The sequence below is a fragment of the Sus scrofa genome, chromosome 18, assembly GCF_054392235.1.
Source record: "Sus scrofa isolate SSC_HxYL_T2T_F1_AM1 chromosome 18, Sscrofa_HxYL_maternal_Yorkshire_Landrace_v2.0, whole genome shotgun sequence".
In the NCBI taxonomy this organism is placed as follows: domain Eukaryota; kingdom Metazoa; phylum Chordata; class Mammalia; order Artiodactyla; family Suidae; genus Sus; species Sus scrofa.
Window position 1 is genome coordinate 59,704,774 of NC_139400.1, and position 27,869 is coordinate 59,732,642.

The 27,869-nt window shown below is 53.5% G+C and overlaps 1 protein-coding gene across 2 annotated transcripts; it reads left to right on the forward strand.

The window, feature by feature from the left end:
* The first annotated feature begins 25 nt into the window (after positions 1 to 25).
* Positions 26 to 27,869, forward strand: NPC1L1 (NPC1 like intracellular cholesterol transporter 1). Of its 2 annotated transcripts, none has more exons than XM_005673340.4 (19): positions 26 to 231; positions 1,164 to 2,692; positions 5,223 to 5,323; positions 6,014 to 6,186; positions 6,425 to 6,553; positions 7,196 to 7,378; positions 8,463 to 8,577; positions 8,722 to 8,849; positions 9,948 to 10,085; positions 10,356 to 10,445; positions 21,363 to 21,553; positions 21,744 to 21,868; positions 22,404 to 22,530; positions 22,676 to 22,731; positions 23,993 to 24,143; positions 24,277 to 24,508; positions 24,666 to 24,779; positions 24,872 to 25,034; positions 26,978 to 27,869. In XM_005673340.4, the coding sequence occupies exons 1-19, from the start codon at positions 178 to 180 to the stop codon at positions 27,175 to 27,177; spliced, it is 3,999 nt and encodes a 1,332-aa protein (XP_005673397.2). In that variant the 5' UTR covers positions 26 to 177; the 3' UTR covers positions 27,178 to 27,869. The 2 variants fall into 2 exon arrangements, 1 of the variants encoding a protein (XP_005673397.2); XR_014833223.1 differs by having other exon boundaries at positions 67 to 231; positions 23,993 to 24,129.

Genomic DNA, 27,869 nt, shown 5'->3' on the forward strand with positions numbered 1-27,869 from the left:
GCCCGGCCCTATTGGTCCCCATCCCAGTCAGGTGATGGTAGGGAAGCTGCCTTCCACTGTGCCCTCAGTTTTAGCATATGCACGGCTGAAGTGAGCTCCGTGCCTTGCCAGGAGCCAGCCCTTGGCTGTCCCCAAGGCCAGGCTTCACTTGCCCTCTGACCCCTTCCCAGTGCCAGGATGGTGGAGGCCAGCCTGAAGGGCTGGCTGCTCTGGGCCCTGCTCCAGCACCTGGTGAGTCCCAGTGTCTGTGTCACACCGGGCGGGGGGCTGCTTGGCAACAGGGAGGGAGGGCCTGGGCTCTGGGGGGCAAGTTTCTAACTGATGAGGGATCCCAGGCTCCCAGAGGGGTCCTGAGCTGTCCAAGCCTCCAGGTCACGAGGTTAGATGGACACAAGGGTTGGGGAGGGGGCAGCTGGACTGAGTGTGACTGAGCGCCTCCCATCCCTGGGCTGCTGTGGATGTCCTGGCCTAAGGTGGCCGGTGGCAGCTTAAGCGAGGATCCAGTGCCGTGGTGCTGAGGGCGCGGGTTCAAGGGGAGAATCACCTCTTGAGAATTTAGCATCTAGGGTTGGGAGGAGGGCTGGGGGGCCGCTTGCCTCTCAAGTGTCTTGTTCATTGGCATGTCTGGGGAGGTGGGTGACGGCTTTCAGTCCCCAGCAGGTGAGGGCAGGGGAAACTGGCCTCTGGGTGTGGCCTGCAGCTTGGGCACAGTGGCGGCTGACTGCAATGGCAGTGGTGCCCCGTGAGCACAGGGCCTGCATCCTCTCGGCTTCTTAGAGTCAGCCCCCAACCCGTCAGGGGTCGTTGTTTTTCAGCAGGACCCTGCAGTGGCCTCCAGGGGTATCCTGGGTGACTCTCTTCACTCGTCCCCTCACCTTTTGGTGTGACCTTGTGAAATGCAAATCTCTCGAGTCCCCTCTCTTGTTGGTGACGCTGTCACTCGGGACGAAGGCCTGGCTGTACCCATCAGACACCGCCAGGAGCCCCACATGCTGCTTCAGCACCCCACCTCCTGCTGTGCTCTCCCTGGCATTGGGGAGCTGCCCAGCATCCATGCCTCTCTCACCCCCGCTCCGAGTTCTTCCCCACCCCTCCCTGACTGCCTGCTGCCACCCTGGAGAGGGTGGCCCGGGGGCCCATAGTGGCACTGCTCTGTTCCACAGGTCCAGAGTGAGCTGTACACGCCCATACACCAGCCTGGCGTCTGCGCTTTCTACGATGAGTGTGGGAGCAACCCAGAGCTGTCTGGAAGCCTGGCTTCACTCTCCAACGTGTCCTGCCTGGACAACTCGCCTGCCCGCCATGTCACGGGTGACCACCTGGCCCTCCTACAGAGCATCTGTCCCCGCCTCTACACCGGCCCCAACACCACCTATGCCTGTTGCTCCTCCAAGCAGCTGGTGTCTCTGGACACGAGCCTGCAGGTCACCAAGGCCCTGCTCACCCGCTGCCCCTCCTGCTCCAACAACTTCGTGAGCCTGCATTGCCACAACACCTGCAGCCCCAACCAGAGCCTCTTCATCAACGTGACTCGCGTGGCCGTGCGGGGGGATGGCCAGCTGCCGGCCGTGGTGGCCTACGAGGCCTTCTACCAGCGCAGCTTTGCCGAGCAGACCTACGAGTCCTGCAGCCGCGTGCGCATCCCCGCCGCCGCCACCCTGGCCGTGGGCTCCATGTGCGGCGTCTACGGCTCGGCCCTGTGCAACGCCCAGCGCTGGCTCAATTTCCAGGGGGACACGGGGAATGGCCTGGCACCTCTGGACATCACCTTCCACCTGTGGGAGCCTAGTCAGGCCGCAGGGAGCGTGATTCAGCCTCTGAACGGGGAGGTGGTGCCCTGCAACCAGTCCCAGGGGGACAGCGTGTCGGCCTGTTCCTGCCAGGACTGTGCCGCCTCCTGTCCCGTCATCGCCCAGCCCGAGGCCCTGGACCCCACCTTCCGCATGGGCAGGATGGCGGGGAGCCTGGCCCTCATCATCATCCTCTGCTCGGTCTTCGCCTTGCTCGCCCTCTTCCTCCTCCGGCCTCGCATGGCCTCGCGCTGCGGCAAGCGCGAGACGCCGGACCGCAAGGCGGGCATCGGCCTCGCCCACCGGCTCAGCCTCTCCACCTACAGCCTCCTTAGCAGGGGCTTCCAGTGCTGGGGCACCTGGGTGGCCTCGTGGCCGCTGACCGTCCTGGCGGTGTCCATCGTTGTGGTGGTGGCCATGGCAGGGGGCCTGGCCTTCACGGTACTGACCACAGACCCCGTGGACCTGTGGTCGGCCCCCAACAGCCAAGCCCGAGAGGAGAAGGCGTTCCACGACAAGTATTTCGGCCCCTTCTTCCGCACCAACCAGGTATTCTTGACAGCACCGAACCGGCCCAGCTATAGGTACGACTCGCTGCTGCTGGGGCCCAAGAACTTCAGCGGGATTCTGTCCTCCGACCTGCTGCTCGAGGTGCTGGAGCTGCAGGAGAAGCTGCGGCACCTGCAGGTGTGGTCGCCGGAGGAGCAGCGCAACATCTCTCTGCAGGACATCTGCTACGCCCCCCTCAACCCACACAACACCAGCCTCTCCGACTGCTGCGTCAACAGCCTCCTGCAGTACTTCCAGAACAATCGCACCCACCTGCTGCTCACGGCCAACCAGACGCTGTCCGGGCAGACCTCCCAGGTGGACTGGAGGGACCACTTTCTCTACTGCGCCAAGTGAGTCCTCTAGGCGCGGGCGCTCTGGGGCGGCCTGGGCCTCCTGAAGCCCAGGCCAAGTACACAGCCCCGCCAGGGGCGCCCCGAATCTCGAGGTGCCATTTCTCTGCATGATCCTTCTCGACACCCGCTCCCCACCCCCAGTGACGTGCACGCTCGCTCTGGCTGATGGGCACCTGACCATCACAGCAGCTTCCGCGCGGTCTTTCTGCAGAGCTCCCGACATAGTTAGCTGGGTTCATCCTTGAACTTTTTTTTTTTCTTTGTAGGGCTGCACCTTCATATGGAGGTTCCCAGAAACTGAGTGAGGCCAGGGATCCAAGCTGCGTCCTCAGGGATACCATGTGTGGTTCATTACTGCTGAGCCACAGCGGAAACTCTGATCCTTGCACTTTCTCGGTTTAAGGGTCACAGAGTGATCTGATGGCTCTGCTCACGGGCGTGTTTCGTTGTTTCCTTTTTCGCTTCTGTGCTGGGCTTTGGGCACAGGCCAGCAGGGCCACAGGTAGCCCACGAAGCAGGGGATGTGGCTGATTTCAGGTCTGGCTCGTCTGGGCGGGGTGCCTTGTGTAGACTGCAGTCACACACCCTCATGCTGTTTGGGACTTGGTCCCCGGCTGCGTCCACTTTGCTGTGATGCAAACAGGATGCTCTTGGGCCTTGTGGCCAAAAGTGAAGGTCTAAGGGCTGCTGAGCCTGACGGGGAGCAGGTAGGCAGGTAGCCTCTGAGAATCTCTGGGGTTGGAGTGGGCAAGGGTCCTCAAACTCCTGGTTCTAGGGCCCCTTCACACTCTGGCAAAAGACCAAGGACCCCAGAGAGCACAGGTTGTCTCTACTGACCTTTATCACACAAGAAAGCAAAATTGAGAAATGACAGAGTATTGACTAATTCTTTAAAAATAATAGTAATAAGCCCATTACATGCTGATACAAATAACATATTTTTTATGAAAGTAATTGTATTTCCTGTACAAAAAAATATCAGGAGTGATAAGAATAGCATTGTTTTGCATCTTTGCAAATCTCTCTAGGATCTTGCTTAGAAGATGATAGGAGTTCTCACGGTTGCTCAGTGGGTTAAGAACTGGACAGAGTGTCCATGAGGATGCAAGTTGGATCCCTAGTCCTGCTCAGTGGGTTAAAGATCCAGCGCTGCCATGAACTGTGGTGTAGGTCGCAGACGCGGCTTGGTTCTGGCCTTGCTGTAGCTGTGGTGTAGGCCGGCAGCTGTAGCTCCAATTCAACCCCTATCCTGGGAACTTCCATATGCCACAGGTGCAGCCCTAAGAAGACAAAAAAAAAAAAAAAAAAGTCAGCTGCAGTATGGAAGCTGATGCCATGTCAGTGAACAGTCTGTCCTCCCCAGACTGCAGAGAGAAGGAGGGTAAAAACAGCAAATAACATCTTAGTGTTTTTAAGGAAATAGTCTTTTTTTTTTCCTTTTTAGTGCCACACCTGTGGCATATGGAAGTTCCCAGGATACGGGTCAAATCAGAGCTGCAGCTGGCAGCCTAAACCACAGGCACAACAACATGGACCCAAGCCACATCTGCGACCTACACCACAGCTCATGGCAATGCTGGATCCTTAACCCACTGAGCGGGGCCAGGGATCGAACCAGTGTTCTTCTGGACACTCGCCGGGTTCGTTACCGCTGAACACACTGGGAATTCCGTATGGAAACAGTTTCGACCTTGCAGGCCCTTGAAAGGATCTCCAAGGCTCCCGAGGCCCCCAGGCCACACTGAGAGCCACTGGATTAGATGAAAGAGCCAGGGCTCCCATCGCTCAGTTGAGCCAAGTGTGGGCCGCCTCCCAGAGTCTGTGCCTTGGCCCCCGGGCTGGCCTCAGAACTGGCAGGCCGGAGAGGAAGCTCTGGTCCCAGGTTTCCTGTGCTGGAGTTGGATTCGTTTTGATTTTAGATATTCTCAGAGACAGGGACACTGAGGCTCAGAGGGGTGTGGGGAGCTGCTCAAGGTCACCCGGCAAGCAGCACTTCCAGCCAGCTGGCGACAGACAGACACACTTGCTCACAATGGGGCTTCATCCAGGCACCCGTGATGGGCTCAGTAGACAGCATGGAGACAACTCACCCAGGGTCGCAGGATGGCAAACTGTCCACAGGAAAGAAGGGGTTCCAAACTTAGGGCCTGGAGGGTTCTGGGGTGGCAGGAGGAGGAGGAGGAGGCTGAGGGCGGCATGAGCCCTGCTCAGCTTCGTTGGTGGTTAGGGCCCAGGGGCTTGTGCCAGACTCCAGCCCCCACCCAGGGGGAGCGTGTGTGACGCTCGCCCACCTGCCCCACCAGGGAGGAGATGATGCCGGAGCCGGACGTTCAGGCTGGCGAGAGGGCAGAGTGCTCCGAGGCCTCGGCCAGGGGGCTCCTGTCCCCTCTGGGCTGGGCTGAGTGAGATTCTGTTGGGAAAAACATTCGAACCGCGGTCTCAGATGATGGCGCTGCGGGCCTGCGGCGGGGTGCCGGGGCTGTGGTGATGGACTGGGATCAGGAAATGCCCTTTTCTTTCCCACCAGCGCCCCACTCACCTTCAAAGATGGCACGGCCCTGGCCCTGAGCTGCATGGCTGACTACGGGGCCCCCGTCTTCCCTTTCCTCGCTGTCGGGGGCTACAAAGGTAGGCTGAGTGGCCCTGGGGGCCAATAAAGGGACTGTGGGCAGAAGTTCTGGGCAGGATGGTTCCTTCCGGCTGCCTGGGGATGGCCGGGCTGGTGGGGGCTGGCGGGGAGCTGGCAGGGGCCGCCGACCCGCCCGTCCCGCCTTCCTTCTCTGCCATCCTTCATCTGCTCCCAGCCCGGCTCAGATTCTCTGGCTGTGCGCCTGGACTCCCGTGCTTTGCCTTTGGCTGAGAGAGGGAAGTGGGGGCTTAGCATCAGACAATGATTTAGGGAGTTCCCGTCGTGGCTCAGCCGTTAAGGAACCTGACTGGCATCCATGAGGATGCAGGTTCAATCCCTGGCCTTGCTCCGTGGGTTAAGGATCTGGCGTTGCCGTGAGCTGTGGTGTAGGTCGCAGACGCGGCTCGGATACCGAGCTGCTGAGGCCCTGACGTAGGCCGGTGGCTACAGATCCAATTGGACCCCTAGCCTGGGAACCTCCATATGCTGCAGGTGCGGCCCTAAAAAAAGAGAGAAAGACCAAAAAAAAAAAAAAAAAAAAAAAAAGGCAGTGACTTGGATGAGAAGGGTGGGGGGGTCAGGGAGAGGCAGGGCTGTGGCTGGAGCGGGAGGGGAAACAGGAGCGAGGCTGGAATGGTGGGGGGCGGGGAGCAGAGGTGTGGAGGGTAGCTCAGCGCTTGTCCTTCCAGGGAAGGATTTTTCTGAGGCAGAGGCTCTGATCGTGACCTTCTCCCTCAACAATTACCCTCCTGGGGACCCTCGGCTGGACCAGGCTAAGCTCTGGGAGAAAGCCTTCTTGGAGGAGATGCAAGCCTTCCAGCGTCGGATGGAAGGCGTGTTCCAGGTCACATTCATGGCAGAGGTAGGGGCTGCAGGGTCCCTGGCTCCGGGGCTGGGGGAGGAACAGTTCAGGTGGCTTTGCGTGGGGTCCTGTGTCCCCGTCCTGCCCTCACCCCTCCTGAGTGCGTCTGAGTCAGCGGGCACCTGTCCAGGAAGATGGGGGTGTTCCTGCAGCCTGGGGGGCTCACAGTGGGTCACACGCATAGTGCGCAGGGGCTGAGCTCTTGGGGCCGTGGGGCGGGGTGGGTGTGTGTCCACAGCGCTCCCTGGAGGATGAGATCAACAGCAGCACGTTCCAGGACCTGCCCATCTTCGCTGTCAGCTACATTGTCATTTTCCTGTACATCTCCCTGGCCCTGGGCACCTACTCCAGCTGGCGCCGAGTGCTGGTGAGAAGCGGGAGGGACACATCCAGGCGCCCGGACCCTTCCCAGCCTGCTTTCAGTTAGAGTGGTCCCCCCAAAGGGTGAGGCTTCTTGAAGCCTTCTGTTTCGAAAGGCCATTTGAAGTTTCATTCTGTTCCCTGACAACCCCTGCCCCCCCACCAGCTTGCGTAAATGCAAAGCTAATTTTTTTTTGTCTTTTTTAATGGCCGCACCTGTGGCATATGGAAGTTGCCAGGTTAGGGGTCAAATCAAAGCGGCAGCGGCCAGCCTACGCCACAGCCACAGCAATGCCAGATCTGAGCTGCATCTGCAAACTACGCTGCAGCTCATGGCAACTCCGGATCCTTAATCCACTGAGCGAGGCCAGGGATCGAACCTGCATCCTCGTGGACCTAGTCGGGTTCTTCACCTGCTGAGCCACAGCAGGAGCTCCACAAAGCTAGTATTTAAAGCGTCTTACAATGCAGGCTCAGGAAGAAGCAGCAGCCTCACGGGGGCCTGCCCTTGGGAGGACGGCTCTGGAGAGCAGCCCCAATGCAGACGCACAGAGCAAACCTGCCCACTGCCCACCGCCCCCGTCTAACTCAGAGCGGGGGCTCATCGAGCCTCCCCACAGCCAGGAGGCTGAGCCTGGTCCCATTGCAGGTGGACTCCAAGGCCACGCTGGGCCTGGGCGGGGTGGTCGTGGTGCTGGGAGCAGTCATGGCCTCCATGGGCTTCTTCGCCTACCTTGGTGTCCCCTCCTCTCTGGTGATCCTTCAAGTGGTGCCTTTCCTGGTGCTCGCCGTGGGGGCCGACAACATCTTCATCTTCGTTCTTGAGTACCAGGTAAGAGCGCAGGCGGTCTGCGTGCCCCCCACTGCCCCTCCATGCCCGGGCGCAGCCTTGCAGGGTTTGCTGGGCGTCTTGCAGCCTCTTCCTACACACTTACGTCCACGGGTACAATTCCAGTAGGAAACAGGGCTTCGTGTTTATTTATCTTTTGCCTAAAGGCATTCATACCACGTGTGTCCCTGAACTTGCCCTCCGTCCGTGCCGCATGCTGTCCGCTAGGAGTGTCACATGGCACATACGTTACCATGTTCAGGCTCATGCTGCCCGCAGCACAGCAGATCCATAAATAGAGAGATGAGGTGTTGGGGCGAGGAATGGTTTGGACTTTCTTAGGAAAGCCAGCAGGCTTGGCAGATGGTAGACTAGTGTCCCAAAGAACCGTCTTAGAATTCTGGCTTCTTTTACACTAAAAGGGGAGGGGGGTGTGGCTGGTTGTTGCAAACTTCTTGGTGCCAGAATCTTTCATTCTTGCAGCTGTCCACGTGGCTCTGGTCCTCTGCTCCCGTAAACCTCCAACAAGGCAAATGTTATACTCTGTTCTGCAACTTTTTATCTCTATATGGGTAGCCAAGTGCTACACCTTTGAAGGTCGGAGCCTTGAGAATGGGCTCTCCTGTATATTTCAGGCTCTAGGCAATATTTTTTTACGAAAGGGGCAGCTCCGGCCTGACTAAGCACAGGCCACAAAGCACAAAGTTTAAAGAAAAAGGAATAGGTTTAATATGGAGTCGGGTTTGTTCTCTTCTGCTACACATAGAGCCGCTTCTGTCTTTGCGCTGTTAAGGAGCATTCAGAAGGACAAGTTAGAGTCCATTTGAGCCTCCCCTGTTGGTGAACATTTAGGGTTCCAATGATGCATCAGAGTAAGGATGCTATGGACACCCCCAAATAGGATGTGGCAGAGAACGGCGTGAGCCGGGTCTGCTCCCAACTGGGGAAGATGGTTCCTCTGGTCCTACGTGGTCTCCAGGCGATGGCTGTGCCCAGGGAAGTGAGGGCACATGCCAGCTCCCTGCTGGCCTGTGAAGGATAGAGCCCTTGGCCAAGTATTGACTCTGTCCCCGCCATTCCCACGCAGAGGCTGCCTCGAAACCCTGGGGAGCAACGAGAGGCCCACATCGGCCGAGCCCTGGGCAGAGTGGCCCCGAGCATGCTGCTCTGCAGCCTCTCCGAGGCCATCTGCTTCTTCCTAGGTGAGCCTGGGCAGCCCCCTCTAGGCAGTGGGAGTTCTTGGAGGCAGTGGGCGCGGGCAGCCCCCTTTCCCTCTGTGCCCATCTGAGCAGGCCCCAGGCCCTGAGACTCACCCCTACCTTGCCCCCCCCCGCCCCCGCAACCAGGAGCCCTGACCCCCATGCCGGCAGTGCGGACCTTTGCCCTGATCTCTGGCCTGGCGGTGCTTCTCGACTTCCTGCTGCAGATGTCGGCCTTCGTGGCCCTGCTCTCCCTGGACAGCAGGAGGCAGGAGGTAGGGGCGGTGGTGGGATGAAGGGACTCACCTTTGGCCCCCATCTTGGCCAAGGATGGGATGGCTTCATTTTGCAGAGAAGGCTCCGAGAGTGGGCTTGGGTGCAGAAACAACTGGAAAGTTTGAGCCATGTGGTCCTCAAGCTCCCAACAGAAGAGTCATTTTCAGAGTTCCATCGTAGCTCAGCAGAAATGAGCTAACATCTGTGAGGATGCAGGTTTGATCCCTGGACTCGCTCAGTGGGTTAAGAATCCAGCGTTGCCACCAGCTATGGTGTAGTCTGCAGATGTGGCTCGGATCTGGCGTTGCTGTGGCTGTGCTGTAGATTGGCAGCTGTAGCTCCGATTTGAGACCCCTTGCCTGGGAACTTCCATATGTGGCAGGTGTAGCCCTAAAAAAAAAAAAAAAAATTTTTCTTTTGGTAATTTGGAGGAATATGATCAAACCTCCTAAAGTACACAAGGTCATGAACTAAAATATAAATGAGAGGGAGGTTAAGAACCTGATTGCAGGAGTTCCCATTGTGGCTCAGTGGAAGTGAATCTGACTTGTATCTATTAGGACTCAGGTTAGATCCCTGGCCTCACTTAGTGAGTTAAGGATCTGGCATTGCTGTGGCTGTGGTGTAGGCCGGTGGCTATAGCTCCTATTCAACCCCTAGCCTGGGAACCTCCATGTGCTGAGGGTGTGTCCCTAAAAAGACAAAAGACAAAAAAAAAAGACTCTTACTGCAGCAGCCCAGATTGCTTGAGAGGCAAGGGTTTGATCCTGGCCTGGTGCATTGGGTTAAGGATCTGACATCATTGCAGCTGAGGCTCGGTTTCGATCCCTGGTCCAGGAATTTCCATATGCCATGGATGTAGCCAAAAAAATAAAAATAGAGTATAAACAAGAAACTGATAGGGAGAGCTATTATTTCTGTTATGGTGTAAAGTTCTAAGGTATTTTGTCAAGGTAAAAAATAAAGAAACAGCACCCTGGCGTGCCCCCACGGTGTGGTGCTGGCGCGGGCCACCTGCAGAAGATGGCGCTCGCGTGGGAGGGAGCCCATCTCCACGGTCTGTTTTGGGACCGTCTTGAGTGTCTGCCTGCCTCCAGGCCTCCCGGCTGGACTTCTGCTGCTGCAAAACGCCCCGGGATGTGCCCCCGCCTAGCCAGGCCGAGGGGCTCCTGCTCCTATGCTTCCGCAAGTTCTACGCCCCGTTCCTGCTGCACTGGTTCACCCGCGTGGTCGTGGTGAGTGGGGTCGGAGGGGCAGCTGGGGGACCCTGCACCATCTGGGGGCGGGTCCAGACAGTGCCCAGGGCAGGAGGGTCTGCTCAGCCTTGACCTTTGCTCTGCTTGTCCTGAGAGGGGCCTCGGGCTTGCCCAGGTCCAGGAGCTGAGGTGTAGGGGGCAGCTGAGGTCAAGGCTGCCCCATTCCAGAATGGTCCCACGAGACCCCGACCAGACCCAGACTGGGGAGCTGCTGTGCGGGAGTCTCTCACTCGGGGCTCCCCTCCCCAGATGCTGCTCTTCCTGGCCCTGTTCGGAGCGAGTCTCTACCTCATGTGCTTCATCACCGTGGGGCTGGACCAGGAGCTGGCCCTGCCCAAGGTGAGCGGGTCCTGGGGCCTCTGGCGAGTGCCCCCTCTCTCTCGCTGCCCTCAGTCCTCTGGGATGTGGGAGGGTCAGCAGCCCAGGCCGGGGGTGGGGTGGGGTGGCATGACCAGGGGCTTGGTGGGGGTGCAGGACCACTCACCACGTGGAGCTGGGAAGAGGAGCCCATCCTGCTCAGAAAGCTCGGGAGCTCAGCACCAGCCCCCGGCGGCATCCAAGGTGTGGGCCATGGCAGATGACCGTCCAGGCAGAAGGGACCGACCCCTCAGTGAGCACCTGCCTTGCGCTAGGCACGCCACATCCTCAGGCCTGGGCTCCGCAGCCGTCCTTGTCACTGTACCGTCCTTTGAAAGATGGCAAGGGTTGGGGGCCCCGGGGGGGGAACGACTTCTCTGGCTCGAGGGTTCTGAGTGGGTCCTGGGCGGAGGAGAGTTTTGAGGGGCATCCAAGCACAAGGGGGGTTTGCAGGGGCAGGCAGCAAGGGTGACAGCACTGAGCCGTGGGGGGCTGGGGAGCACCAAGGCGCATTTCCTGGGTGTGGGAGTGACTGTGGGGGGTGGCGAGGAGTAGGCGTTGGACCCCAGAGGCTGGGGGTCGGGCGTGAGGGAGGCTGCTGACCACCAGGCTGGGGCCAGCAGGCCTGTGGGGTTGACAGGGCTCACACTTGGGAGAGGCCAGGGACCCGCGGCTTGTCTGGATGTGCGAGCAGAGGGGGCGCGGGCTGGTGGCTGGGGTAAGAAAGTCTGCGCCCAGGCTCCGGGGCGAGAGAGAGCATCGTGGGGGCTCTGGCCTCCAGGACCACTCTGAGATGATGACGTGGGTCTGGGTGCTGGCAGGAGCCCCAGAACAGGCAGCCGGGGTGGCCGCTGGTAGGTGGTGCTGGCCTTGGAAGCAAGATGAAGCAGGAGGAGAAGAGACAGCTAGGACGGCAGCTTGGAGCCACCGCAGGGAGCCAGAGGAGGCAGCAAAGCCAGAAAGGGTCCCGAATGACCTGGCCCTGGGGGCGGCTCACGGGGCTGAGGAGAAGCAGGTCCCCCGTCCCCCCAGAACAGGTACTGGGGGCCCTCTGGGGGGCCAAGCCAACAAGCAAGAAGGAAGGCAGTGATGAGGTCTAAGGCCCAGCTCAGGTTCTCTTTGTGCCCTTTGCTTATTTGGGGGGGTTGGGGGGAGATTCGTTTGTTTCTTATGACTTTATCACATTTTTTTCAATCATTTTTCTGGTAAAATACACGTAACAAAATTTGCCATTTGAACCATTTTTAAGTGGCCGTAGGTACATCTCCGTTGCTGTGCTACCCTCACCGCCATCCATCTCCACGGCTCTTTCATCCCGCGAAGCTGACCCTCTGTCCCTATTCAACCCTAACTCCCACTCCTCCCCCCAGCCCCCGGCACGCGTCTTCTGCTTTCTGTCTCTGAACTTGGCCACTCTCGGTATGTCATGTAAGTGGAATCAGAGGTTAGTCGTCCTTTTGTAATGGGCTTATTTCACTTAGCATAATGTCCTCAAGGTTTGGTCACGTTATAACTTGTGTCACAATTACCTTCTTCAAGGCCGAATAATATTCATATACATCTATATGAATGCATCTATATCACCGTTCCCTTAATCATTTGTCTGTCGACGGACAATGGTTTGCTTCCATGTTTAGCGGTTGTAAAATAATGTTGCTGTGAACAGGGTTTACAAATATCTGAGACCCTGCTTTCAATTCTTTTGTTGTTGTTGTTGTTGTTGTTATGGATGTATTTGGCCATGACTGCGGCTTGTGGAAGTTCCTCGGCCAGAGATCGAATCTGCCCCCACGGCAGTGACCCAGGCCAGATCCTTAACCTGCTGTGCCACAGAGAACTCCCTGTTTCTTTCTTTCTTCTTTTTACTTTTATTTTAGGGCCGCACCCATGGCATATGGAAATTCCCAGGCTAGGGGTGGAATTGGAACTGCGGGTGCCGGCTTACACCAGAGCCACAGCAATGCCAGATCTGAACCGCATCTGCAACCTACACCACAGCTCACGGCAACGCCAGATCCTTAACCCAGTGAGTGAGGCCAGGGATCGAACCCTGCAACCTCATGGTTCCTAGTTGGATTCATTTCCACTGCACCACGGCAAGAACTCCAACAGGTTTTTTTTTTGTCTTTTTGCTATTTCTTGGGCCCCCCCTGTGGCATATGGAGGTTCCCAGGCTAGGGGTCGAATCGGAGCTGTAGCCACCGGCCTACGCCAGAGCCACAGCAACGCGGGATCCAAGCCGCGTCTGCAACCTACACCGCAGCTCACGGCAATGCCGGATCGTTAACCCACTGAGCAAGGGCAGGGACCGAACCCGCAACCTCATGGTTCCTAGTCGGATTCGTTAACCACTGCGCCACGACGGGAACTCCTCCAACAGGTTTTTAATTTTCATAAAGTCTAACTGGCCTATTTTTCTTTTTGTTAACTGTGCCTTTGGTGTCATATTCAAGAAGAAATCATTACAATATCCCATGCCTTGAAGCTTTTTTTCCTTTGTGTTCTTCTAAGAGTTGTATAGTTTTAACTCTAAAGTTTAGGTTTTTGATCCATTTGGGGTCAATTTTTATATAATTATGTATATTTCTGAACACCCAACATCATTCTTTTGCATGTAGATATCCAGTTTTCCCGACACCATTTGCTGGGGGAATGGTCTTGGCTCCCTTGTCAAAAGTCATCTGACCTTATATGTCAGGGTTTATTTCTGGGTTCCTGATCTCTCCTCTTGGTCCATGTGCCTGTCTTTACGCCCATACCATACCGTTTTCATTGCTATAATCTTTGTGGTAAATTTTGAAATCAGGAAATGTGAGTGCTTCAACTTGTTCTTTGTCAAGATTATTTAGTTTTTTGAGGTCCCTCGAGATTTCAGAATGGGCTTTAGGACAGATTTTTCTATTTATGCAAAAAAAAATCAGTTGGGATTGTGATGGAAATTTCGCTGAATCCGTAGATTGCTTTGGGTGCCACTGACATCTTAACAACATTAAGTCTTCCAACCCATCAACACTGGGTATCTTTCAATTTATTTGTGGCTTTAATTTCTTTCAGCAGTGTTTTTTATCATGTTCGGTGTATAAATCTCTCACCTTCTTGGTGAAGTTAATTCCTAGGTATTTTATGATGCTGTAGTAAATGGAATTGTTTTCTTAATTTCCTTTTTGGATTACTCATTGCTCTTGTATAGAAATCAACTAACTTTTATGTGTTGATTTTGTAACATGTGAATTGCTGAATTTGTTTACCAGTTTAATAGGATTTTTGGTGGGATTATATATGTATATACACTACTTATATGTATAGATATAAATTCAAGTATTTTATGAACAGAGATTACCTCTTCCTTTTCAGTTTAGATGCTTTTAATTTCTTCTTCCTGCCTAAATGCTCTTACTATAACTTCCCGTATTGTGTTGAACAGAAGAGGTGAAAGCAGGCATCCTTATCTTGTTCTCAATTTTATTTTATTTTACTTTTAGGGCCACGTCTGTGGCATATGGAGGGTCCCAGGCTAGGGGTCGAATTTGAGCTGTAGCTACTGGCCTGCATACCATAGGCACGGCAGCGCAGGATCCAAGCCCTGTCTGCGACCCACTGGATGCTTAACCCACTGAGTGAAGCCAGGGATGGAAGTTTCATCCTCATAGATACTAGTTGGGTTCGTTACCTCTGAGCCACGACGGGAACTCCCTGTTCTTAGTTTTAGAGGAAATGCTTTATCTTTCACCATTGACTATGATATTAGCTGTGGAATTTTCATACATGGCTTTTATCATGTTGTAGAGGAAATTTCCTGTATTCCTGCTTTTCTGAGTTTTTTTTTTTTTTAAATCATGAAAGGATTTTGTCAAGTATTTTTTTCTGTATCAGTTGAGATGATCATGTAATTTTCTCCCCATTCTACTAATTCTACTAAAATTAACCTTTTCCATAAGTTTTGCTATGTTGTTTTTACTTTCATTCATCTCGGAGTATTTTCAAAATTTCCTCTGTGATTTGTGCTTTGACCCAGTGGTTGTGTAAGAGTGTGATTTATAATTTCTACAAGTTTGTAAATTTTTCTGTTTTGCTTCTGTTACTGATTCCTTCATCCAGTCGTGGTCAGAGAATATACATTGTATGATATCTATCTTTAAACATGTTGAGACATAATATGCAACTAAACATGTGGTTTATTCTGGAGGATGCTCCTTGAATTTGAGAGAAATGTGTGTTTTGCTGTTGTCGGGCAGTGTCTGTATATGTCTGTTAGATCTAGTTTTTTTATTGTGTTGTTCATGTCCTCTCTTTTCTTAAGTGTCTTCCGTCTGGGTATCCAATCCATTATTGAGAGCAGAGTACTGAATTCTCCGATTGTTATTGTAGAACTTTCTAGTTCTTGCTTCAATTCTGTCACGTTTTGCTTCATAGATTTTGATGGTCATTCCTTGTGTACCTGTTTATGCACACTCCTGCTACATTGCCTCGTTCACTAATATATAATGTTCTTCTTTGCCTTTTTACCTTTTTTTTAATTTAAAGTCTATTTTACCTGATAGCCAACTCCCTTTTGGTTACTATTTACATGGAATATCTTTTTCCATACTTTCACTTTCAACCTGTGGGTGTCTTTGGATCTCAAGTGAGTCCCTTATAGACATCATATAGCTGGATCATTCATATGTTTTAAATTAACCATTTTTATTTTATTTTATTTTTTGGCTGCACCTATAGCGTGCAGAAGTTTCCAGGCAAGGGATTGAACCCTCGCCACAGTGGTGACTTGAACTGCAGCGATGACACCAGATCTTTAACTGCTAGGCCACCAGGGAACTCCTGGGTCATATTTTTTTAAATCCATTCTGTCAATCTCTGACTTCTTTTGGAGACAGTTATCTATTTACACTTAAAGTAATTACTGATAAAGAGAGCCTTACTTTTGATTATGCTATTTGTTTTCTATGTGCCTTACGGCTTTTTTGTCTCTCATTTCCTGTATTATTGACTTTCTTTTTTTTTGCTTTTTAGGGCTGTACCCACGGCATAGGGAGGTTCCCAGGCTAGGGGGCCACAGCTGCCCACCTACGCCATAGGCGCAGCAACACAGGATCCAAGCTGCAGCTGGGACCTACACCACAGCTCACAGCAATGCCAGATCCTTAACCCATGGAGCGAGGCCAGGGATCGAACCTGCAACCTCATGGTTCCTAGTTGGATTCGTTTCTGCTGCGCCATGACAGGAACTTCTGTTGATGTCTTTTATCTTCAGTTGATTTTCATTAGGAAAATTTTAAAATTGTCTTATCATTTCCTTTTGTGTATATTCTATGGCTATTTTCTTTGTAGTTACCAGAGGATTATGAAATATCCTAAAGTTATTACGCTCTAATTTGAATTCATGCTAGTTTAACATGAAACACATACAAAATGCCATGTATAGCTCCATTCTGTCTCCTTTCATTTATTTAAAATTTTTTTCTTTTGTTTTTCATTAAATATTTTTTTCTTTTGTCTTTTCCGTTATTATTGTCACAAAATTAGATCTTTATGCGTGTGTATCCAAAAGCATAGACTAGGTGTTCCCTAGTGGCTCAGCGGGTTAAGGATCTGGCATTGTCACTGCTGTGGTTCTGGTTTCTACTGTGGTGTGGGCTTGATTCCTGGCCCGGGAACTTCTGCATGCCATAGACATGGGCAAAAAAACCTCCCCTCAAACCAAAACAACCCCCCCAAAAAAACACAGGCTAATAATTTTTTAGATATTAGTCTCCTAAGTAATGTAAAAATTAAACAGTGGAGTTACAAACCAAAAAAAAAAAAACTAGCTTAAAAAAAATCAAACAGGAGTTCCTCGTCATGACACAGCAGAAACAAATCCGACTAGGAACCATGAGGTCGCAGGTTTGATCCCTGGCCTCGCTCCGTGGGTGAAGGATCTGGTGTTGCTGTGAGCTGTGGTGTAGGTTTCAGACGCAGCCTGGATCCTGTGTTGCTGTGGCTGTGGCTTAGGTGGGCAGCTGCAGCTCCAAATGGCCCCCTAGCCTGGGAACCTCCATATGCCGCGGGTGTGGCCCTAAAAAGAAAAATAAATAAATAAATAAAATCAAACACAGCTAAATAATCTGCACCCAGGCGAGAAACTCAGGAAAGCTGACTCACTCCTAAAGCTAGCTTTTATCATCTTCCGTGTATTTACTGTTGCTACGGCTCACTGTTTCCCCATATGGCTTTGAGGTTCGCACCTGCATCCTTTCATTTCAACTTTAGCATTTCTTGCAGGGCAGGTCTTGAGGCAACAGACTCCTTCAGCATTTGATTATCTGGGACTCTCTCATTTCTCCCTCATTTTTGAGGGACAGTTTTTGCCAGAAATAGGACTTTTGGTTGACAGTTTTGCCCTTGAGCATTTTTTTTTTTTTTTGTCTTTTTGCCTTTTCTAGGGCCACTCCCGCGGCATATGGAGGTTCCCAGGCTAGGGGTCGAATCGGAGCTGTAGCCGTCGGCCTACACCAGGGCCACAGCAACGCAGGATCCGAGCCGCGCCTGCAACCCACACCATAGCTCACGGCAACGCCGGATCCTTAACCCACTGAGCGAGGCCAAGGATGGAACCCGCAACCTCATGGTTCCTAGTCGGATTCGTTAACCACTGCGCCACGATGGGAACCCCTGCCCTTTGGCATTTTGAATACACAAAGCCACCTCCTTCCGGCCTCCAAGGTTTCTGCTAAAACTATGCGGACAACTTTACTGAGGATCCTGTATGTGACAAGGGTCTCCTCTCGCTGCTTTCACAGTTCTCTCTTTGCCTTTGTCTTTCAGTAGCTCAGTTGCAATGTGCCTTGGTGTGGGTCCCTTTGCGTTTGTCTTACTTGGAGTGTGTTAAGCTTCTTGGAGGTTTATGGTCATATCTTTCATCCACCTTGTGAAATTTTGGGGCCGTATTTCCACAATAGTATCTCTTCCTTCTTTTTCTCTTTCTGAGGTTCCCTTGATGGACATGTGGGCCTGTTGGATGATGTCCTATAGTCCCTTAGGCTCTGCGCATTTTCCTCTCTTCTTTTTTCTTTTTGTTCCTTATTTGATAATTTCAATTGTTCTAGCTTCATGTTTGGTAATTCTTCTTCTGCTGACTACTCAAGTGTGCTTTTGAATCCTAATAGAGAATTATTCATTTAATTGTTGTACTTTTCAGCTCAGAATTTCTTTTTGCTTCTGTTTTAAGTTTTCTCTTTATTGATTGTTCCATTTTGATCATACCTGCTTTCTTAACTTTGTCCATATCTTATTTGAGCACGTTGAGCTTCTCTAAGACAGTTGTTTTAAAGTCACTGTCTGGTCTTTCTCAGAGTCAACTCTGTTCACTAATTTTTTCTCCCAGGTATGGCCCATACCTTTCTGTTTCTTTGTATGTTTTATTATTTTGTTTTTGTTGGCTGAAAAAAATGGACATTTGAGTAATTGCTCTGAATAATCCCAGAGTTTCAAACCTTGCCTTCCCTGGGGTTGGTTGGTTTGTTTATTTTAATTTTATTGTTGCTGGTATCTCTGTCCTGGAGATCAGCCTGAAGTCTTTACAAACCTTGTCTTTCTATTCCTTTCCTTTCTTTTATCTCTTCTTTTCAAAACATTTTATGGCCACACTTGCAGCAAATGGAGTTCTCGGGTCAGGGATCAGATCCAAGCCAGAGTCATGACCTGTGTTGCAGCTTCGGCAATGCTGGATCCTGCAACCCTCTGTGCTTGGGCCAGGGGTCGAATCTGCACCTCTGCAAAGACTTGAGCCACTGCAGTTGGATTCTTAACTCACTGTGCCCTGGTGCGAACTCCTTTACAGGTCTTTTCTGAGCCTGTGGCTCTCTAGGCATGTGTGGTGATTGTCAAATTCCTATTTCTTAAATGTCTGACTCACAAAAGGAGAAAAAGGAACTATCAAGGAGAAAAATGATAAATCAGACACTTGCCCTTTAGCTATCTTGGAAGTCACTTCAGCTTGAGATGGTGGAGGTTACAGTGGTAGCCTGACTCTTGTGCCTGGATTTTACTGAAATTGGAAGCGGCAAAGAGTGATTTTTGATCACTCAATATTTAAGAACACGGATCCTTGATATTTAAGGGATGGAGTCCTTATAGCCCCCCCAGATCCTGCAAGCTGTGTGCACACTGTTCCTGGGATGTATGCATGGCTGCCTGCCATAGGATAAGGGGTGGGTAGCCTGTTCCAGGCAAAGAGCTGAAATTGATAGAATTCACCGCAATTTACCATCCCAGAACCTTTCTCTGGAAACTTCAAGTCCTCAATAGACCCCAGAGCTCCAAAACCGTTCCATCGGTCAGCTTCTGCCAGTGCAGTTTTCGTCTAGGGGGGAGAGGGACTCCTGGTGTCACCCTGAGATTTGACGTTTAGGCCGTGAAGATGCCTGGCGCCGGGTCTCGAGGGTGTGCACACACAGATGTGTACATGTGCACGTCAGCGTGCGCTGTGCTTACGGGCTGTGCCGAACTGGGGATGATAGAAAGGGGTAAAATTGTGTGTGTGCATGTTTGAGTGTGTGCGTATCAGAGAGTGTGTTGCTGCGGCGTGGCTTGGGGTGCTCTGTGCGTGTACCTCCCTGAGCGTGTTCTCTGCACAGACCTGTGATGATACCTGGACGTGTGTACCTTGGAGGGTGTGCCTCTGAGGGCACACTTCCTACCATGCATGTCTGTAGTGGGGCTGCACATGTAACTCCCTGAGGACACACCTCCTACCTCTGGGGGGGTGTACCTCTGTGCGTGTGTGTACCTCTGTGTGTGTGTGTACCTCTGTATGTGTGTGTACTTCTCTGTGTGGGTACCTCTGTATGTATGTATACCTCTGTGTGTGGGTGTGTACTTCTGTGTGTGTGTACCTCTGTGGGTGTGTGAACCTCTGTGTGTGTGGGTGTGTACTTCTGTGCGTATGTATACCTCTGTGTGTGTGTACCTGTGTGTGTACCTCTGTGTGTGGGTGTGTACCTCTGTGTGTGGGTGTGTACTTCTGTGTGTGTGTACCTCTGTGTGTGTGGGTGTGTACCTCTGTGCGTATGTATACCTCTGTGTGTACCTCTGAGTGTGTGTGTACCTCTGTGAGGGTGTACCTCTGTGTGTGTGTGTGTACCTCTGTGTGTGTGTACCTGTGTGAGGATACCTCTGTGTGTATACCTCTGTGTGTGTGTGTACCTGTGTGTGTGTGTGTACCTGTGTGTGTGTGTACCTGTGTGTGTGTGTGTACCTCTGTGTGTGTGTGTGTACCTCTGTGTGTGTGTACCTCTGTGCGTGTGTGTACCTCTGTGTGTGTGTACCTCTGTGTGTGTGTATACCTGTGTGTGTGTGTGTACCTGTGTGTGTGTGTACCTCTGTGCGTGTGTGTACCTCTGTGTGTGTGTGTGTACCTCTGTGTGTGTGTACCTGTGTGTGTCTGTACCTCTGTGCGTGTGTGTACCTGTGTGTGTGTGTACCTCTGTGTGTGTGTGTACCTGTGTGTGTACGTACCTGTGTGTGTGTGTGTACCTCTGAGTGTGTGTGTACCTGCGTGTGTGTGTACCTGTGTGTGTGTGTGTGTACCTCTGTGCGTGTGTGTACCTCTGTGTGTGTGTGTACCTCTGTATGTGTGTGTACTTCTCTGTGTGGGTACCTCTGTATGTATGTATACCTCTGTGTGTGGGTGTGTACTTCTGTGTGTGTGTACCTCTGTGGGTGTGTGAACCTCTGTGTGTGTGGGTGTGTACTTCTGTGCGTATGTATACCTCTGTGTGTGTGTACCTGTGTGTGTACCTCTGTGTGTGGGTGTGTACCTCTGTGTGTGGGTGTGTACTTCTGTGTGTGTGTACCTCTGTGTGTGTGGGTGTGTACCTCTGTGCGTATGTATACCTCTGTGTGTACCTCTGAGTGTGTGTGTACCTCTGTGAGGGTGTACCTCTGTGTGTGTGTGTGTACCTCTGTGTGTGTGTACCTGTGTGAGGGTACCTCTGTGTGTATACCTCTGTGTGTGTGTGTACCTGTGTGTGTGTGTGTACCTGTGTGTGTGTGTACCTCTGTGTGTGTGTGTGTACCTCTGTGTGTGTGTACCTCTGTGCGTGTGTGTACCTCTGTGTGTGTGTACCTCTGTGTGTGTGTATACCTGTGTGTGTGTGTGTACCTGTGTGTGTGTGTACCTCTGTGCGTGTGTGTACCTCTGTGTGTGTGTGTGTACCTCTGTGTGTGTGTACCTGTGTGTGTCTGTACCTCTGTGCGTGTGTGTACCTGTGTGTGTGTGTACCTCTGTGTGTGTGTGTACCTGTGTGTGTACGTACCTGTGTGTGTGTGTGTACCTCTGAGTGTGTGTGTACCTGCGTGTGTGTGTACCTGTGTGTGTGTGTGTGTACCTCTGTGTGTGTGTACCTGTGTGTGTGTGTGTACCTGTGTGTGTACCTCTGTGTGTGTGTGTACCTCTGTGTGTGTGTACCTGTGTGCGTGTGTGTACCTGTGTGTGTGTGTGTGTACCTCTGTGTGTGTGTACCTGTTTGTGTGTGTGTACCTGTGTGCGTGTGTGTACCTCTGTGTGTGTGTGTACCTGTGTGTGTGTGTGTACCTGTGTGTGTACCTCTGAGTGTGTGTGTACCTGTGTGTGTGTGTACCTGTGTGTGTGTGTACCTGTGTGTGTGTGTGTACCTGTGTGTGTGTACCTCTGTGTGTGTGTGTACCTGTGTGTGTGTGTGTACCTGTGTGTGTACCTCTGAGTGTGTGTGTACCTGTGTGTGTGTGTGTACCTGTGTGTGTGTGTACCTGTGTGTGTGTGTGTGTGTGTACCTCTGAGTGTGTGTGTACCTCTGGGAGGGTGTACCTCTTGAGCACGAGCGGGAGCAAGACTCTCGGGCTATGTCTGGCCCTGGCCTCATTGACTGCCCTCTGTTCCAGGACTCATACCTGCTCGACTATTTCCTCTTTCTGAACCGCTACTTTGAGGTGGGGCCCCCGGTCTACTTTGTCACCACTGGGGGCTACAACTTCACCAGTGAGGAAGGTATCAATGCCATCTGCTCCAGCGCAGGCTGCAACAACTTCTCCCTAACCCAGAAGATCCAATATGCCACCGAGTTCCCTGACCAGTGAGTGTCCCTGCCCACCCCTCTGTCTCCCACCCTGGCCCCCTGCTTCCTGCCTCCCTGCCCCTGCCCTGCTGCCCACCTGGTGCCATGTGCCTGGGGAGGCCCGGTGTGGGGGTTGGCCCACGGGAAGGACCTGCCGTCCCCTGCCTGTCTGGCCCGGTCCCCTGACCTCCTCTCCCCGGATTCTCAGGTCTTACTTGGCCATCCCTGCCTCCTCCTGGGTGGACGACTTCATTGACTGGCTGTCTTCATCTTCCTGCTGCCGCCTTTACATCTCTGGCCCCAATAAAGATGAATTCTGCCCCTCGACCGTCAGTGAGTATGGGGTCCCTGGGGATTCAGGGCCTATCACGGCTTGGGGAAACTGAGGCGAGGGAAAGAGAGGGCCGATGCAGGGTCTCTTAGCCCCTCCCGTCCACTACACCCATATGTGTGGATGCCCAGCTGGCCAGCAGGCAATCACACCCTCATGCACTTCCTGAGCTGTGCCCATGCCCGCTGGGCACACTGGTGGTTATGTGCCGTGGGAGCCGGAGTGGTAGCTGGAGTGGGTGTGGGGCCCTGCCCCCGAGCAGCTGCGCTTGCAGGTGGATACGAGAGGCCCCATAGCAGGGGTTTCTCTGCCCCAAACTGCCCTTCCTCCCTTGCACGTGGGCAACGGCAGTTTCCATAACCGAGAGGGGAACTCCTTCCTTCGTTAGGGGCAAATGCCATCCCTCTAGAGCCTGCAGGCCTGCTGCGGCAGGGGGCACACGTGGGGGTCGTGATGGGAGGTGAGCACAAGCGGGGCCGGGCATGGGCTGTCTGGCTCTGGGGGTGCTGCTGCCTGGAGCCCCGGCTCTATTTGCAGGCTCCCTGGCCTGCTTGAAGACCTGCATCAGCTTCACGACAGGGACCGTCCGGCCGACTGTGGAGCAGTTCCACCGGTATCTTCCCTGGTTTCTGAACGACATGCCCAACATCAAATGTCCCAAAGGGTAGGTGGGGTGGGGGGTCTGCTGGGGAGGATGGCGAGTGGACGCCCGAGGGGGGAGCACGGAAGGGCAGGAGGCAGGGCGGGGCCTCCGGGCACACAGCGGGGGCCGCTCCTTGGCTAAGCCTGCTCTGGTCTTCTCCCTGCAGCGGCCTGGGGGCGTACAGCACCTCCGTGAATTTGGGCCCAGATGGCCAGGTGTTAGGTAAGCATGGCCTTGGCTGTGGGCAAAGACCAGAATGAGCTGCTCCGGGGACCCCACGAGTCCCAGGGAGCAGCTTCTCAATCTCGAATCTTCCCTCCTTCCTTCCTCGTGGGGGGCTTCTCACCGCCCTGGCCCTGGGTCCTCACATTACCCAGCTCCTCATCCTCAGACTTCACCCCAGGTTGGCCCTTCTCCCCGTGACCAAATCCACGGTCGGCGCGACATTTGTGGAATCTTCCACTGGCTGATGCCACACCTGGGAGCCACCCACATCCTTTTCTCTCTGGCACGGATTGCACTCAGATGAGGGCAGTGGGCCGCTGGCTAATGAATGACTACTGTATTTTCCCGGTCATGGCCCTGAAGCCCAGCCTGTTAAGTCGACCGGTTCCACTTTTCTGTCTCCTTTTCTGGTTCTTTCCTATAAGAATGTGTACATTACAAAAGTAATTAATTTTGGAGTTCCTGTTGTGGCTCAGCAAGCTAAGAACTCAACATAATATCCATGAGGATGCGGGTTCGATCCCTGGCCTGGTTCACTGGGTTAAGGATCTGGCATTGCCACAAGCTGCCGTGTAGGTCTCAGATGCGGCTTGGATCCTGCGTTGCTGTGGCTGTGGTATAGGCTGGCAGCCACAGCTCCGATTTGACCCCTGGCCTGGGAACTTCCATATGCTGCAGGAGCAGCCCTAAGAAGAAAAAAAGTAATTAATTTTAAGAATCCAATGCACTTTTTTTCCTTTCTTTTTTTTTTTTTAGGGCCACACTTGAGGCATATGAAAATTCCCAGGCTAGGGGTTGAATCGGAGGTGCAGCTGCTGGCCTACACCACAGGCACAGCAACGCAGGATCCGAGCTGTGTCTGAGAACCTCCACCATAGCTCTCAGTAATGCCGGATCCCTAACTCAATGAGCGAGGCCCGGGATCAAACCTGTGTCTTCGTGGATACTGGCCAGATTTGTTTCCTATCAGCCACAACGGGAACTCCACGATGCATGTTTTGAAACTATGCAGAGCAGCGTTTGGGTTCATCTGGGAGATCTCTTTAAGTCCACTCATTAGAGGCAAGGCTCGGCATCTTCTTCCACCGCGGAAGGACCAGCTACAGAGTCGGCAGGGCTGGGGCAAACCCAAAATGCAGGGCCACTTGCTCAGCATGTGCTAAGAATTCCCAAGCGGTGGCAGCAGAGCCCTGAACCCAGTCGGGTGCGGCGGCTCGGGGGTTCTGAGGGCCCCTGGCCCGGGCTCTGACCTTTGCAGCCTCTCGGTTCATGGCCTACCACAAGCCGCTGAAGAACTCGCAGGATTACACAGAGGCTCTGCGGGCATCTCGGGCGCTGGCGGCCAACATCACCGCCGACCTGCTGAAGGTGCCGGGCACCGACCCGGATTTCAAGGTCTTCCCCTACACGTGAGGCCCTGGGAGGCGGGCCCCGGAGGGGGTGCCGGGCGGGCGAGGGCAGCAGAGGGCTGGGCGAGGCTGAGTGTTCCTGGGGACACGGGCGTGGGCAGCCCCGGGCCGTGACTGTGCCTGCCACCTGCAGGATCTCCAACGTGTTCTACGAGCAGTACCTGACGGTGGTCCCCGAGGGGCTCTTCATGCTCGGCATCTGCCTGGTGCCCACCTTCATCGTCTGCTGCCTGCTGCTGGGCATGGACGTCCGCTCCGGCCTCATCAACCTCTTCTCCATCGTCATGATCCTGGTGGACACCGTGGGCTTCATGACCCTGTGGAACATCACCTACAACGCCGTGTCCCTCATCAACCTGGTCACGGTAACCCGCGGGCCGCGGGGGCCGAGCCTCGGGGCGGGAGGGTGCCGGCCTCCTAGGACGCTCCCAGTTCTCTCTAGAGTCTCAGTGCCACCTGCTGGCCTGGGCGGAGACCCCTGCCCTGGCCCTCTTGTGGCTGAAGCCCCCTGTCCCCTCACAGGCGGTGGGCATCTCTGTGGAGTTTGTGTCCCACATCACCCGCTCCTTTGCCATCAGCACCAAGCCCACCCGTCTGGAGAGGGCTAAGGAGGCCACCATCTCCATGGGCAGTGCGGTGAGTAGACAGGCTGCCTTACCTAGTCCTCGGCTGCCCACCCCCGCCCCCGCCCCCTGAGCCCAGCCTGACGTCTGCCCCGACACCCCCAGGTGTTCGCAGGAGTGGCCATGACCAACCTGCCTGGCATCCTCGTCCTGGGCCTGGCCAAGACGCAGCTCATCCAGATTTTCTTCTTCCGTCTCAACCTCCTCATCACTCTGCTGGGCCTGCTGCACGGCCTGGTCTTCCTGCCGGTCGTCCTCAGCTACGTGGGTGAGTGTCCAGGCCCCCCCCCGTCCCCCACCATCCCCCCTGCTGCAGGACTCCAAGTCAAAACGCAAGCATCACTCACAGCCCTGCTTCCCCAGGACAGCCACGGCCCAAATTGCAAGCACACAGGCCCTCCTGGTTTGGAAGCGGCAGCTTTTACATGTGAAACATCTTTTTCAGTCAATGTGTGTTTCAGACACTTTCGGTGGCCGCGTGGTTCTCTGCTGCATGCTGTTGAACTTGTGAGCCATGACCCTCAGTAAGAAACGCACTTCGCTGAGAGGTGATGTGACAGGTGCAGACACACAGAGCAGGCCAAGCACTGCACAGAATAATATTGCCTGATATTTCTGTTTGAGGCTATCATTGATTTTTTAAATGCTGGTGTTATTTGCAAAATTGATTTCATGACTCATTTATGAGCGACAGCTTGTCATTTGAAAACGTATCCTTTCATATGGATCAGCCACAATCCATTTACCCAGCTCCCAGCTTCTGGGCAATAGATTATTTCTGACTTTCCATGTTATTGCCAAGTGCTCTGATGACCATCCTTGTAGCCGAATCTTGGACTTCATCCTCCGATATTTCCCAAGAGAAAGTGCAGTCTGGGAGTTCCTGTTGTTGCACAGCAGTAATGAACCCAACTCGTATCCATGAGGATGCGGCTTCGGTCCCTGGCCTCACTCAGCGGGTTAAGGATCCAGTGTTACCATGAGCTGTGGTGTAGGTTGCAGATGAGGCTCGGGTCTGGCATTGCTGTGGCTGTGGTGTAGGCTGGCAGCTATAGCTCTGATTCGACCCCTAGCCCGGGAACCTCCGTATGCTACAGATGCGAGCCTAAAAAGACAAAAAGAAAGAAAGAAAGAAGGAAAGTTAGTTCAGTCTGGTGAACGTGGATTGTCCACGCCAATCCTTAAAGCCCTCCGGCAAGTTTTACCATTTCAGTGTCTACCAGCAACATGTACATTTCTGTTTTTTTCATTGCTGAGCACAGTCATTTGCCCTGTCCCCCATCGGAGACTTGAACTGGGCCCCTGAGATAAAGTGTCACGCCCACTCAGGGTGAGCAAGCAGAGAGCCGTTCAATTTTGCATCGTGCCCCGACACCCAGAATAATACTGGTGGTAATCTTAGAGAACACCTTTCTAGAAGGGTGTTTGGGCCCTAGCACATGTGTGCTAATCCTCTCATCGTCCCTGGAGGTAGGTGATGTTTTCACCCCCATTGCGCAGATGAGGAAACCGAGACTCCCAGCCCAGCCACGGAGCTGGTCACGTGCAGGATGTTTAGAGGCCGCACAGTTCGAGCCCCTGATCCAGGCAGCGTAGTCTTGTAGAAGCTTCCTGACCCTCTTTGGAAGAGGACGGTGTGTGTTGGGGATGCTGGGTGGGAAGGAGGAGAAGGCAAGGACGGGGCCGCCTGGATGGGGAGCAGCGGATCGCGGCCACCTCTTGGCGACTCCAAGTGGCCAGGAGGGGGGAGGAGCCTCCAGGTCTTGACAGGAAGGCAAGCGGGTGGGCACAGAGGCCCCCAGGCCCCATCCTGACCTGAGTCTGACGACAGAGTGAGGACCAGCGTCTCTGGGCAAGGAGTGCTCGCACAGGGTGTCCAGGCAGAGACCAGAGGGAGGGAGTCACAGGCTGTTGGGGGCGTCTCGGGGCTTCCCCCGAAGGAGCCCTCCCCCTGCCTCCCAGGGCAGGGATCTGCAGCTGCAGGCCAGGGGCTCTGAATGCATGGCTGGAGGGGCCACCTGCTTTTTGGACTTTTTGGGATAGGGTGGAGCAAGGGCTGGGGTGGAGCAAGGGCAGTGATGGAGGTGGGGGCTGAGGATTTAGCCCTCACTCTCTGGAACGTTCTTTTTCAGCTGCCGTACACAGCTGCAGCCCCTGCTCCAGCATGCTGCCTCTCTCTGATCGTAGTCCTCTGTATCTGTCCTTCTGCAGGGCCTGAGGTCAACCCAGCTCTGCTGCAGCAGCAGAAGCGGGAGGAGGAGGCGGCTTTGGCCAAGGAGGCCTCCTGCTCAAAGCACCCCATCCCGATGAGCACAGCAGGCAACGTCTATGTCAACTCTGGCTTCGAGCATCCTGACAAGAGTGTGAATAGTTCCGACAGCTCCCAGCCACACAATAGGCAGAAGTTCTGATGGAGCCAGAGCTCAACGGCCCTGACCTAAGGGGCCGTGAGGGTTCCCCTGTGGGGGGGGTCCCTTGATCTGTATTTCCCCTCAGGGCCTGGGAGAGGCTGTCCCCACAGGAGTGCCTGCCTGCAATAGGACACGCTCTGGCCACCAGCTCTCATCCATAAGGACCCGCGATTGTGGTAGAAGCGGCACGTGATGGCGTGGGCATGATCTGCCCCTGATGCGTCTCTTCAACTTGACGTGTGTCCTCCTCATGCAAGTTTTAAAACTTTAGTTCCATCTATGTAAACAATATATAATATTATGTCACATTTAAATTTTTTTCTTGATATCAGACTTGACCTAGCCTTTTGCACTGAGGTTTTTTTTTTTTTCATGCAATGTACATTTTTAGATTTATTTATATTGGTACATGGAGAGCTAGTCCAATCGGTTGAACTCCCATACAGCAGCCCACTGTGTCAGTGAACACAGAGTTTTTATCCATTGCCCTGCTAGCAGGTACTCAGATTGTCCCCAATTATTCCTCTGCTATAGGTCCGTAGTCACTTACGTGAATTTCCGAAACCCCAAAGCTCTGAAAACCTGGTGTGTTTGTCTTTCTTTCCTTTGTAAGTTTGGGACAAACTCATTTGGTGGCAAAACCGATCAAACAGGATGTGTCGATTTAATTATACTCTTCAACATTCTTGGGA